The sequence below is a fragment of the Xenopus laevis genome, chromosome 2L (assembly GCF_017654675.1).
Source record: "Xenopus laevis strain J_2021 chromosome 2L, Xenopus_laevis_v10.1, whole genome shotgun sequence".
NCBI classification, from domain to species: domain Eukaryota; kingdom Metazoa; phylum Chordata; class Amphibia; order Anura; family Pipidae; genus Xenopus; species Xenopus laevis.
Genome location: NC_054373.1, coordinates 182892860 through 182907524, shown reverse-complemented (window position 1 = coordinate 182907524; position 14665 = coordinate 182892860). Strand labels below are relative to the sequence as shown.

Genomic DNA, 14665 nt, shown 5'->3' with positions numbered 1-14665 from the left:
AGACATGAGTAAGGAAAATGGCACATGGATCGGTGTTGGATATTTTGTGCACCACGTAGCGCCAAAGTGTTTAAAACCAAACCTCATTGGGGGGCTGTTTAGTGTGTTTGTCTCAGCAACTGAGAAACACAATGCTAATTGTATCCAAAGCATACCCTCATAAAGTCCACTATTATTCCTCCAACATAAATTGAATCCCTGGCTTTTGGGTTCATGCTGTAGGTAAGGGTCTGTTACACTGATTATCATTCAAATGGAAACCCAATACCATGGTTATAAAGTCTGAAAGGACTGAGGATATTATTGGGGGGGGGATTAGGAGGGAATTGTATGCACAGAAGTCTAGAGTAACCGTGAAATGATTTTATTCATGCATCATCCCGCAGCTTTAAATGACTGCCTCTTCCAGCTTGGAGCAGGGTAAATAGCAGTTTGCTTGTCTCCTATCCCATAATATCATCTCCTGTAATTGGCTCTTACGGCTGCAAAGATGCTGCAGAGTCAGGATTCAGCTTTCCGTTGCTGAGCGGAACCAAATGCAAAGGGATGATAAATAAATCCAATCATTCCAATGGCCTGTAAGTATGGTGCATCCTTCATGTCTGGGTGCCATGGGGCATATATGAATAGAATGATGGGAAAGGGGCCCTATGACTGTACCATTCTGTAGGAAGGGAAGCCTGGAGTTTTATTTATGTAGAGAAATCCCTGGTAGAAATCTGATGATTGAGGAGGCCATGATGGAAGACATTCCACCATAGGATTTGTCTATTGGCATGTATGGATCGGCCTCAGCTTGCAATAGGGTAACAGTGATTGTTTAAGGTTCCTCTGGTTCTTGTAAAAGTCCTGATTTTCCATGACCATTGGATGAGGAAGAAGACCAATCACTGATCATAATGGATCCAACAAGTTGGCCACACACGGACCTGCCTTGTTACAGTTGAGTTCTGAAGACACCATGGGGCTTGTTCCAAACATTAAGGGGGTTATTTACTAAACTCCGAATACAAAAATCACGAAAAATGTTGTAATTTTTTTTCTATAAAATCGAACTTTTAAAAAATGTCGAATTTTTCAGATTTTATTAAACCCCAAGGATGGAAAAGTCAGAATCAGAAAATCTGGCATCTCAGACCTGTCGAGGTTGCATATAATTCAATGGGAGAAGTCCCAATGATTTTTTTTATGTGCGCTGGGTTTCGTGCAATACAGAAAAAAGCATGAAAATCTGAAATATGAAAAAAAGATTTTTTTTCCCGCAAAGCAAAGTTTTGGGAAAATGTAATAATACATAAGCGTATAAAACCTGAGCGGATTTGATCGGAGTTTGTAGCAGAAAATATTGAGATGAATTTGGGGAAAGGACCATATTAATTTTTTCTATTGCTCAGGGTGGAGGGTTTACACTACATTGTTGTTGGGTGCTGGTGGGTCTGCTACTAACTGAGCCTGGTGGGACCATCTCTGCAACAGAACTGCATTATTTATATTACATTAGACTAGAGAAAGTGCCTCCTTCTGACTTTTGTCTCCATAGCTCTCAGGGGGTCAGTAAATGGGAGTAATACACTTTGAACTCTTTGCTTCCCCCTCACTATGGACATACAGAATCCTTTATGTTACATGCGATCTTTACTTCTCCCTCTCACATGCGCATCTGAGACTGTTGCACGGCCGCAATTCAGCCCCATTAATGATGCATTACAAACTTAGGGGACTGTTCCTGCTGAATTGTGCTTAGTACAGAGGAATACCCATGTTGCCATAGTTTTATGTTATCTCTTTGTACAGACTAAGAGCAAACTTAGGGGACTGTTCCTGCTGAATTGTGCTTAGTACAGAGGAATACCTATGCTGCCATAGTTTTATGGGATCTCTCTGTACAGACTATGAGCAAACTTAGGGACTGTTCCTGCCGAATTGTGCTTAGTACAGGGAATACCTATGCTGCCATAGTTTTATGGGATCTCTCTGTACAGACTATGAGCAAACTTAGGGACTGTTCCTGCTGAATTGTGCTTAGTACAGGGAATACCTATGCTGCCATAGTTTTATGGGATCTCTCTGTACAGACTATGAGCAAACCTAGTGACTGTTCCTGCTGAATTGTGCTTAGTACAGGGGATACCTATGCTGCCATAGTTTTATGGGATCTCTCTGTACAGACTAAGAGCAAACTTAGGGACTGTTCCTGCTGAATTGTGCTTAGTACAGGGAATACCTATACTGCCATAGTTTTATGGGATCTCTCTGTACAGACTATGAGCAAACTTAGGGGACAGTTCCTGCTGAATTGTGCTTAGTACAGGGAATACCTATGCTGCCATAGTTTTATGGGATCTCTCTGTACAGACTATGAGCAAACTTAGGGACTGGTCCTGCTGAATTGTGCTTAGTACAGGGAATACCTATGCTGCCATAGTTTTATGGTATCTCTCTGTACAGACTATGAGCAAACTTAGGGACTGTTCCTGCTGAATTGTGATTAGTACAGGGAATACCTATGCTGCCATAGTTTTATGGGATCTCTCTGTACAGACTATGAGCAAACCTAGTGACTGTTCCTGCTGAATTGTGCTTAGTACAGGGAATACCTATGTTGCCATAGTTTTATGTTATCTCTTTGTACAGACTATGAGCAAACCTAGTGACTGTTCCTGCTGAATTGTGCTTAGTACAGGGGATACCTATGCTGCCATAGTTTTATGGGATCTCTCTGTACAGACTATGAGCAAACTTAGGGGCTGTTCCTGCTGAATTGTGCTTAGTACAGGGAATACCTATGCTGCCATAGTTTTATGTGATCTCTCTGTACAGACTATGAGCAAACTTAGGGACTGTTCCTGCTGAATTGTGCTTAGTACAGGGAATACCTATGCTGCCATAGTTTATGGGATCTCTCTGTACAGGTTATGTAAATACTTTGAGGCATTTATATGTTCTTTCTATAGGATGTAGCTTTTTATTTTAGGAACCCATTTTATAAAAGTAAGATTTGGCCTATAATCAGCTCCAGGTGTGAAACAGTAGGTGCCATATCAAATAATTGTACTTGGCACCTGCGAGGGTGTTGGTCACACTTGAGTAACACAGTAGAGGATTATTCTGTGGTGCAATATTTGCACAGTAAACTCGGGTTGCCATATATGTAGGGAACAGTGGGAGGCTGAAATAATCATTGGCAGGGAGGGGAGTGTTGGCACTCGGAGGACAAAAAGCAGATGGGAGAACGAGGAGAAGTGAAAGGGGGAAACTTTATGTTTGGCTCCTCACTCAGTGCTCTATGAAGCCCCTGCTAATGATGTAATGGGTCAGGAGGAGCGGCCATTTGAATCAGAGGGTGATGGGGGTCTGCTAAACCACTTACACCCAAAAATATTTGCACCTCTCCCTATCTTTTTACACAAACCAACCCCAGTCCTGTCACTTTATTGGGGAAATGCAGGTAAGAGGGGAGATATACCGTATACACTTACTGCATGGAAGATCTCTCCCCAAATCTCCCCCTAACTGACCTTCAGGCTGGGCCCCCTTAGCTCATAACAAGGTTACAGATATATAGAAACATTGGGGTAACAGTCACCCTGCTATAGTTCCAGGGGTACCCAGGGTACAAATAAACACTCACCCCAAATCTCCCCCAACTGGCCTTCAGACTGGGCCCCCTTAGCTCATAACAAGGTTACAGATATATAGAAACATTGGGGTGTCACCCTGCTATAGTTCCAGGGGTACCCAGGGTACAAATAAACACTCACCCCAAATCTCCCCCTAACTGACCTTCAGACTGGGCCCCCTTAGCTCATAACAAGGTTACAGATATATAGAAACATTGGGGTGTCACCCCCTATAGTTCCAGGGGTACCCAGGGCACAAATAAGCACTCACCCCAAATCTCCCCCTAACTGACCTTCAGACTGGGCCCCCTTAGCTCATAACAAGGTTACAGATATATAGAAACATTGGGTGTCACCCCCTATAGTTCCAGGGGTACCCAGGGCACAAATAAGCACTCACCCCAAATCTCCCCCTAACTGACCTTCAGACTGGGCCCCCTTAGCTCATAACAAGGTTACAGATATATAGAAACATTGGGGTGTCACCCTGCTATAGTTCCAGGGGTACCCAGGGTACAAATAAGCACTCACCCCAAATCTCCTCCTAACTGGCCTTCAGACTGGGCCCCCTTAGCTCATAACAAGGTTACAGATATATAGAAACATTGGGGTGTCACCCTGCTATAGTTCCAGGGGTACCCAGGGTACAAATAAACACTCACCCCAAATCTCCCCCTAACTGGCCTTCAGACTGGGCCCCCTTAGCTCATAACAAGGTTACAGATATATAGAAACATTGGGGTGTCACCCTGCTATAGTTCCAGGGGTACCCAGGGTACAAATAAGCACTCACCCCAAATCTCCCCCTAACTGACCTTCAGACTGGGCCCCCTTAGCTCATAACAAGGTTACAGATATATAGAAACATTGGGGTGTCACCCCCTATAGTTCCAGGGGTACCCAGGGCACAAATAAGCACTCACCCCAAATCTCCCCCTAACTGACCTTCAGACTGGGCCCCCTTAGCTCATAACAAGGTTACAGATATATAGAAACATTGGGGTGTCACCCTGCTATAGTTCCAGGGGTACCCAGGGTACAAATAAACACTCACCCCAAATCTCCCCCTAACTGGCCTTCAGACTGGGCCCCCTTAGCTCATAACAAGGTTACAGATATATAGAAACATTGGGTGTCACCCTGCTATAGTTCCAGGGGTACCCAGGGTACAAATAAGCACTCACCCCAAATCTCCCCCTAACTGACCTTCAGACTGGGCCCCCTTAGCTCATAACAAGGTTACAGATATATAGAAACATTGGGGTGTCACCCCCTATAGTTCCAGGGGTACCCAGGGCACAAATAAGCACTCACCCCAAATCTCCCCCTAACTGACCTTCAGACTGGGCCCCCTTAGCTCATAACAAGGTTACAGATATATAGAAACATTGGGGTGTCACCCTGCTATAGTTCCAGGGGTACCCAGGGTACAAATAAACACTCACCCCAAATCTCCCCCTAACTGGCCTTCAGACTGGGCCCCCTTAGCTCATAACAAGGTTACAGACACATGGGTGCAGCTCCATCATTTGGGAAGAACAGCTCCATTGTGATGCCCCAGATGATACAAGTGCTTGTGTGTGAGACTGTGCCAGGCAGTATAGAGACAATATTATCAGTAAAGCGGCAGTTAGTGGCAGACAGATGGGGCATTTATATAATGTATCAGTGTAAGTGGCAGTTGCTGCACATTCTGAGCAAATGGGGTGACAGACTGGATCAGTTTTATGTAGGAGCACAGGAACCCCCTGATTAGCAGAACTGTAGGGCCAGTTAATTCCCTTATGATATTCTCAATCATTTGACTATTTCTTTTAATAAAGAATTTTCTTTAACCAATGGGCTGTTTATGTCACATTCTGGTCTCTGGAAGCTGTTGCACCATGGGAAATGTGCTGGTAAGGGGCTCCCAAGTGACGAGGGAGCAAAGGATTAAAGAGAATGGCTCTAATGAGAATGAAATCTTCCTGCCTTGGTTTTTATTAAATATTCCAAATGTTTGGGGACGAGCCCATCACTAAATTTAGCTGTAAGTTTATGCCAATATCTGGCTTGGTGCCTGGCCCGACAGTGATTTAAAGGAAATTTCCTTCGCTATAATGTATTGATTTACACAGAACACAGAAAGCATATTTATATTATACACATATCCGAATGTTACCTTGTTTGTAACCCTGATTCCTTACTTTACTGAGCAGGGACCTGTTAAACTGTCCAGACTCCCTTTATTTGAACCAGTGACATCACAGGTTTAGACTGTTAAACTGTCCAAACTCACTTTATTTGAACCAGTGACATCACAGGTTTAGACTGTTAAACTGTCCAGACTCCCTTTATTTGAACCAGTGACATCACAGGTTTAGACCGTTACACTGTCCAAACTCACTTTATTTGAACCAGTGACATCACAGGTTTAGACTGTTAAACTGTCCAAACTCACTTTATTTGAACCAGTGACATCACAGGTTTAGACTGTTAAACTGTCCAGACTCCCTTTATTTGAACCAGTGACATCACAGTTTTAGACTATTGAACTGTCCAGACTCCCTTTATTTGAACCAGTGACATCACAGGTTTAGACTTGACATCACAGGTTTAGACTGTTAAACTGTCCAGACTCACTTTATTTGAACCAGTGACATCACAGGTTTAGACTGTGAAACTGTCAAGACTCCCTTTATTTGAACCAGTGACATCACAGGTTTAGTCTGTTAAACTGTCCAGACTCCCTTTATTTGAACCAGTGACATCACATGTTTAGACTTGACATCACAGGTTTAGACTGTTAAACTGTCCAGACTCACTTTATTTCAACCAGTGACATCACAGGTTTAGACTGTTAAACTGTCCAAACTCACTTTATTTGAACCAGTGACATCACAGGTTTAGACTGTTAAACTGTCCAGACTCACTTTATTTGAACCAGTGACATCACAGGTTTAGACTGTGAAACTGTCAAGACTCCCTTTATTTGAACCAGTGACATCACAGGTTTAGACTGTTAAACTGTCCAGACTCCCTTTATTTGAACCAGTGACATCACAGGTTTAGACTATTGAACTGTCCAGACTCCCTTTATTTGAACCAGTGACATCACAGGTTTAGACTTGACATCACAGGTTTAGACTGTTAAACTGTCCAGACTCACTTTATTTCAACCAGTGACATCACAGGTTTAGACTGTTAAACTGTCCAGACTCCCTTTATTTTAACCAGTGACATCACATGTTTAGACTTGACATCACAGATTTAGACTGTTAAACTGTCCAGACTCACTTTATTTCAACCAGTGACATCACAGGTTTAGACTGTTAAACTGTCCAGACTCACTTTAGATTGCTGAAATTGCAAACTAGAGAGGCTCTGAAAAAAAAGCTAAATAACTCAAAAAACGACAAATAATAAAAAATTAAAAGCAATTACAAATTGTCTCAGAATATCCCTCTCGACATCATACTGACAGTTAACTCAATAGTAAACAACACCTTTAAAGGAGAACTAAAGCCTAACTAAAGAAGTAGGTAGAAATGTTGTACATGATGTTTTGTGCTTCTGTACCAGCCCAAGGCAACCACAGCCCTTTAGCAGTAAAGATCTGTGTCTCCAAAGATGCCCCAGTAGCTCCCCATCTTCTTTTCTGCTGATTCACTGCACATGCTCTGTGCTGCTGTCACTTACTGAGCTTAGGGAGCCACTCACAATATACAGTACACATAGAATAGAAATGTCACAATATAAGGCTGATTAGTAATTAATACACATAATTACTACATGGCAGCACAGAAACCAGTGCAATTAGCATCAGAATTGAATAATCAGCAAACCTGTAGCATCAGCTTATATTACAGCCAGGGAAGCTCATTTTCTACTGGATAATTAGTGACGAGCCCTAAGCTTAGCTTCTCAACAGCCAATCAGAGCCCACTGAGCATGTGAGTGTCACAGACACATTCCAAGATGGTGACCCCCTGTGACAAGTTTGAAGTCCTGGATCATTGCTGCTATTGACAAGCTCAAACTTTAGCCTCGTGCAATAAGTTCACTATATAAAATATGGTATTTTTAGCCACATTTAGTTTCAAGGTTTAGTTCTCCTTTAAGACACTGGTGGACTAGGGACAATTACACAATTGCTAACGCCGGTGCTCTGTTCAGTCATGCACAACCATAATTTGAGCTGTCTGTAAACAAGCCACTCCCTCTATTCTTTTATGTTGAGTCTGGCTTACAGATAAGGAGGGTTGTCTTTGTGCTGTTAAATTGCTCTGAAAAACCAGGAAGCTTCTTTTAGTTGATCTGAGGTTAAACAGAGAATAAATAACGCCCCGTTAGCTGTTTCTCTGCTTTGAGTGATGTCCACGGGAGCCACGCCCTGATACATAGATTGCAAGCTCTATAGCCCAGGGACCTGATATGTGGGATGGTGCTACTGATAATAAGTCCTGTTATGTGAATATTGTGGAGGGGGTGGGTTCCTATAATTATATACAGAAATCTGTTTCCATGTTAATGTAATATGACAATTATTGCAGTTAGTCGCAGTTAGTAACAGATCCCACTCGTTCTGTTGAGATATCAGTTCAGTTCCGTGTGGTGGAATCCAAACTGTTTACTCTGCGAGTCTATCGTACATGAACCCTCAGTTCAGCCTGGAGCTCGGCTTGATCCTCCGCAGATGGAGCTGATTCACGAGACCCTTAAAGGGACACACCTTAATCATAAACTGTTTTACTTTTACTGCAAAACACTGTGAAGTATTGTGTAAAGTAGTGTCGCTATGGAAACAAATGTTTTGCTGTACTGGTTTAAAGTCAAACTAAAGCCTACAAAGGGCTAGGAAAGCTGAACTTTAGATACATTACTTATACCTTATAAGTACTTATACCCTATAACAGTAATGGTCCAGGCATTCAGAGTGGCCCCTGCAGCTCCCCATCTTGTTAGGCCGACTTGTGTGAGTCAGCGGCACTGCACATGCTCAGTGGGCTCTGGGATGCTGAGGAGAAGCTGAGCTTAGGGGTCGGGGAAATCACCAAGCAGAAAGTGAGGTCACATCTGTCAGAGAAGCCGAGGTCATAGGGCTGATTACTAATCAATTCTGATGCAGACTGCACTGATTTCTATGCTGTCATGTAATGAGAATCTGAATTAATTTTCAGGCTTGTATTGTGACCGTTACATTGTATATATACTGTATGTTGTAAGTGGGTCCCTACGCTTATGTGCTGGGAATTAGCAGAAAAGAAGATGGGGAGCTACTGGGGGTATCTTCAGGGGCCCAATCTTCCCTGCTAAAGGGCTGTGGGGGTCATGGACTGGTACAGGAGCACAAAACAGAAGATATAGCATTTCTAGTCTAATCCTTTAAATGTTATTTCCTTTTTTGACAGCATTCCTTTAAGGTGGCCACAAAATGATTTGTCTGTTATTTGACCAACAGTGGGTTAACTAGAGTGCCCTGTGCACCCTGCAAAAAAATCATCAGAGGGGTCCGGTAACTGCAGTCCCCAACTGCCCGCCCACTCCCCGCCCCACTCATACCCACTTCCCGCCCCATGTCCACCTACAGTAACGTAACTATGGAGTGGCGGGCCCAGGTGCAGAGTACCGTCTGGGTTTTTTTAAGCTTGGGGCGAATTACTGACGGGCCCTGGTACATTTGCACCCCCTGCTCCCCTGGTAGTTCAGTCAATGTCCACCCACTCCTCATCCCATTTCCACCTATTCCCTCCCCCCCTGTCCACCCACTCCCCGCCCCATATCCACCTACTCCCAGCCTTGTGTCCACCCACTCCCCGCCCCATATCCACCCACTCCCAGCCTCATGTCCACCTACTCCCAGCCTTGTGTCCACCTATTCCTCACCCCATGTCCCCCCACTCCCCGCGTTGTGTTCACCCATGCTGGAGTCTCCCAGCCGCCTGCGTCCCTCTCCCCGGCTGTGTGAGAGCACATGGGGGTATTCTTTTCTTTATAGTTACACTACTGTTGACCACCAAGTTAGATCTTGTTCCATTTGGCTGCCCCCGTGGTGCCATAATGTTGTTTTGATTAAACACAAGTATTTTTTCCCAACTACGTGACTGTAGGCACTGACACACAAATAGCTGCACTGTCACTCACGACTTCAAGGCTTTTCATGTGTTTGCTGACAGCCCCAGCCTATGAGACATTTTCTCTGCAGAACACAAAGCTTTTCCCTCTCTCATGGGGGTTAAAGTGTCAGGGACGATGTTTGTTCCAACTCCTGAGCCTCCGGCTTCAACAAGTACATGATTCTATGGCTCTTTAATAAATGCTCCTCCGCATGTAGCCGAGCTGCTGTGCCATATAAATATTGGTGATTATAGAAGGACAAATAAAATGCGCTATTATTAATATCATCAGTGCGAGAAAGAAAAGAATCTTGACCTTGGGAACAGAAATATACAGAGAAAACAGCCAATGAGCAGCGATCCTGACGCATTCAGAGCCACAAAGAGTTTAGAACTCCATTGTTCCACCAACTGCACATTGTCACGTGATCTCCTTCTGTTGCGCATTAACGTGCGTTATCTACAGTATCGGTTCTAGCCCTCTGATTGGCTACAGCTTGGTGTGCTCCTATGAATTTTACATTGATAGGCTGAAAGTTATGCTATCCCTGGGAATAGTCCAGTGCTCTGATTGGCTACAGCTTGGTGTGGTGTTACCAGTAATTATTATGTTCTGATACCTGTAGGTTGTTCTTTCACTGGGGATTTTCTGATGTTCTGATTGGCTACAGCTTGTCCTAACCCAGGGAGTATTCCAGTTAATTGATTGGCTACAGGTTGTTCTAACCCTGAGAATAGTGTAATGTTCTGATTGGCTGTAGGTTATTCAATCCCTATAAATACCCTGCTCTGATTGGCTGTTGAAACAGAACAGAGAAACTTTGCTTTTAGTAGGGGCCATCCAGCCATAAAGCAAGTTGAGAAAGTTACTTTAGGCGGCATTGCCCCAAAGGTTACCAGGGGCAGCAAAAAGCCACAATGGGCTTTAGAGATTATATTTTATTCATCTGAAAACCATAAGTGCCAAGGATGCTGGGAGTTGTAGCTGGACAATTGGAGGGTTGGAGGCTGGACTTATCAGACAGCATCATTTTCGGGAATCCTATCAATTAGAAATTCAGGTCTGTAATACTAAGTAACAACCAACCAATCAGAACTAAAGGATAATAAGCAACTATTGACCACTTAGAACTACAGCCCAGTAATAATCGGCAGCCACCAGCCAATCAGAACTATAGGCATTTAATAATGAGTAGCTATAAGCCAATCAGAACATCAGGCTTGTAATACTGAGTATCTACCAACCAATTAGAACTACAGGCATTTAATACTGAGCAGCTACCAACCAATTAGAACTATAGGCATGTAATACTGAGCAGCTACCAACCAATCAGAACCATTAGTCTGTAATACCCTGTGCAGACCGTATCAATATGTATTTTTTTATTCCTTATCTCAAATGAATATTAAATGATTGATTGTATTATATAATTGTTTTTGATTATATAGTGACTAATGTATCCCCGTATTGTAAAATGTAGGATAGTATAAGTCACAGTGGAGATGCATTACTATATTAAAGCACAAGGCTGAGGCCAAGTTCTTTTATAAAGTTCATGAAACTCTGAGGCAACTTCCAATATCCTCATATTTTTCAACAGTGAGTAAAATATTTATTCTGGTAAACTGTACCTCTCTGTACAGACTATGAGCAAACTTAGGGGACTGTTCCTGCTGAATTGTGCTTAGTACAGGGGAATACCTATGCTGTCATAGTTTTATGGGATCTCTCTGTACAGACTATGAGCAAACTTAGGGACTGTTCCTGCTGAATTGTGCTTAGTACAGGGAATACCTATGCTGTCATAGTTTTATGGGATCTCTCTGTACAGACTATGAGCAAACTTAGGGACTGTTCCTGCTGAATTGTGCTTAGTACAGGGAATACCTATGCTGCCATAGTTTTATGGGATCTCTCTGTACAGACTATGAGCAAACTTAGGGACTGTTCCTGCTGAATTGTGCTTAGTACAGGGAATACCTATGCTGCCATAGTTTTATGGGATCTCTCTGTACAGACTATGAGCAAATTTAGGGACTGTTCCTGCTGAATTGTGCTTAGTACAGGGAATACCTATGCTGTCATAGTTTTATGGGATCTCTCTGTACAGACTATGAGCAAACTTAGGGACTGTTCCTGCTGAATTGTGCTTAGTACAGGGAATACCTATGCTGCCATAGTTTTATGGATCTCTCTGTACAGACTATGAGCAAACTTAGGGGACTGTTCCTGCTGAATTGTGCTTATTACAGGGGAATACCTATGCTGCCATAGTTTTATGGGATCTCTCTGTACAGACTATGAGCAAACTTAGGGACTGTTCCTGCTGAATTGTGCTTAGTACAGGGAATACCTATGCTGCCATAGTTTTATGGGATCTCTCTGTACAGGACTATGAGCAAACTTAGGGGACTGTTCCTGCTGAATTGTGCTTAGTACAGAGGAATACCTATGCTGCCATAGTTTTATGGGATCTCTCTGTACAGACTATGAGCAAATTTAGGGACTGTTCCTGCTGAATTGTGCTTAGTACAGGGGAATACCTATGCTGTCATAGTTTTATGGGATCTCTCTGTACAGACTATGAGCAAACTTAGGGACTGTTCCTGCTGAATTGTGCTTATTACAGGGGAATACCTATGCTGCCATAGTTTTATGGGATCTCTCTGTACAGACTATGAGCAAACTTAGGGGGCTGTTCCTGCTGAATTGTGCTTAGTACAGGGAATACCTATGCTGCCATAGTTTTATGGGATCTCTCTGTACAGACTATGAGCAAACTTAGGGGGCTGTTCCTGCTGAATTGTGCTTAGTACAGGGAATACCTATGCTGCCATAGTTTTATGGGATCTCTCTGTACAGACTATGAGCAAACTTAGGGACTTGGGGGAGTGATATGAGACAGTAGTCAGGAGTCACAGATTTCAGTAGAGAGCAGTGTTATAGTTCAGCCTGTAGCAGATCAGTCTCATCCATCATTTTGTTCTTTGGAGACAGAACCTTCTCAACTCAATTTCGGTGCAGAGACTGCAGAGCAGCAATGACATTATCCGGCGAGTATTAGATCGGTGCGTTGCTGGTGGAATGAGCAGCAGGACGGGTTTCATCAGATTTCTTTTGCTTCTTGATTGAATATTAATAGATCCTTTATTTGCTCTTTACACCTCCCCTCTAGCTGCCAAAATACACAGAAATACACAGCAAGTTGCATTACGATTAATATATAGTGATGTTTTGGTGAAAGTCATGGGCCGATTCTGACTGCTTGTCTCTTTCTTCTTTTTCAGAGTATTTAAGAAGGCGAGTCCAAATGGAAAGGTAAGCGGACAGGACCAATATGTATATTATATATTTGTATCAAAGCGCTTCTTAAGTTGGCTTAGTTCCCCTTTAGGGCCACACGAGGAGATTCTGGGAGATTTTGTCGCCTGGCGACTAATCGCCTCCTCTTTTGAGCGACTATCTCCCCCCGAACTGCCTCAGCGTTTTTCCCCATAGGCTAGAATGAAAAGTCGCCTGCGCTTATGCACACGCGGCGCTGTTTTCTTTAGTCTCCCGAAGTTGCCGAAAAAGGGGATCGTCATCTTTCAATTAACTTTTAGTGAGATATAGAAAGCAATTTACTATTGCATTGCATTTTTTAAAATGATTTAGCTTTATGCTCGGCAGTCCTCCAGTTTGCAATTTTAGCAGCTATCTGGTTGCTAGGGTCCAATTCAACGTAGCAACCAGGCAGTAGTTTGAAAGAGAGGAATTTCAACAAAGAAGGGCCTAAATAAAAAGATGAGAAACAAAAAGGAACAATAACAATACATTTGTAGCTTCACGGTGGAAATAGAAGAGTCAATAAATAAATAATGAAGACTAATTGAAAACTTGCGAAGAATAGGTTATTTATAGGTTAACCTGAAGGTGAACTAAACCTTTAACTGCAAATGACACAATGTTTTGGTCCCTTCTACAAATCATGGAACCCTTGGGGCCAATGTTCCCTCTAAAAAAAAAAAAAGTATTTTATTTGAAACTGATAAAGGGAAACTAACCCAAAAGAACATTCCTTCACCGTATTACTTTCATAAACAGTGCGAATGAATAAATGTTCCATGCAGTAATTGCACATTATCTTATAGAAAACCAGTTGTGATATTTAGCAGAGGATGCTGGGAGCTGTAGTTTAGCTAGAGCTATATACAATTCAGAGAGATGTGCAGACTGACAATTGAGCTGATATAATACTCAGTAACAGAAAGTGATGGTGGAATGACAGGAATGTACAATTAGTAAAAGATATTGAGATATTGACTGAGGCTCCTGCTGGAATGTCTCTCTGGGATTCACAGGGATGAGCCATTGATCCGTATACTGACGCCTCCTGCGTGGGAGATAATTGTGTCACTTTGTATAAAAGGGGAGGATTGAACCTGCACTGAGGGTCGGTCACTGCCTGAAATTTGCCCTAATGTGCTCCCAGAGTTTGCATGGGGGAGATAATTAACTTTAATTAAACACAGAAACGGCCTTTCTTTAAGACTTAATTGATTTTCATGATAACGCTCAACCCCCAGCACCCACACAGATAGTCTAATGCTGGGAGTTCCAAAACAGCTTGAAAGTCACAGATCTACAGCCTTCTGATTGGTGGATTCATTGGTGGGGAGGAAAGGAGATCTCACCATCAGCATAGGAAGGGGTTTTTTACTGTAAGGACAGTCAGGTTATGGGATTCCCTACCAAGAGAGGGGAATGAGTGATTCATTGGTGGGGAGGAAAGGACATTCCACCATCAGCATAGGAAGGGGTTCTTTACTGTAAGGGCAGTCAGGTTATGGGATTCCCTACCAAGAGAGGGGGATGAGTGATTCATTGGTGGGGAGGAAAGGGGATCTCACCATCAGCATAGGAAGGGGTTATTTACTGTAAGGACAGTCAGGTTATGGGATTCCCTACCA

The 14665-nt window shown here is 43.0% G+C and overlaps 1 protein-coding gene across 3 annotated transcripts in view; it reads left to right on the top strand.

Moving 5' to 3' along the window:
- Window positions 1-14665, top strand: part of arrb1.L (arrestin beta 1 L homeolog) — a 110352-nt gene that overhangs the window by 56352 nt on the left and 39335 nt on the right. For all 3 annotated transcript variants that reach the window (XM_041582789.1, XM_041582787.1, XM_041582788.1), the window contains exon 2: window positions 13004-13034. In XM_041582789.1, the coding sequence (XP_041438723.1) occupies window positions 13004-13034 (31 nt within the window). The remainder of the gene's footprint in view (window positions 1-13003; window positions 13035-14665) is intronic.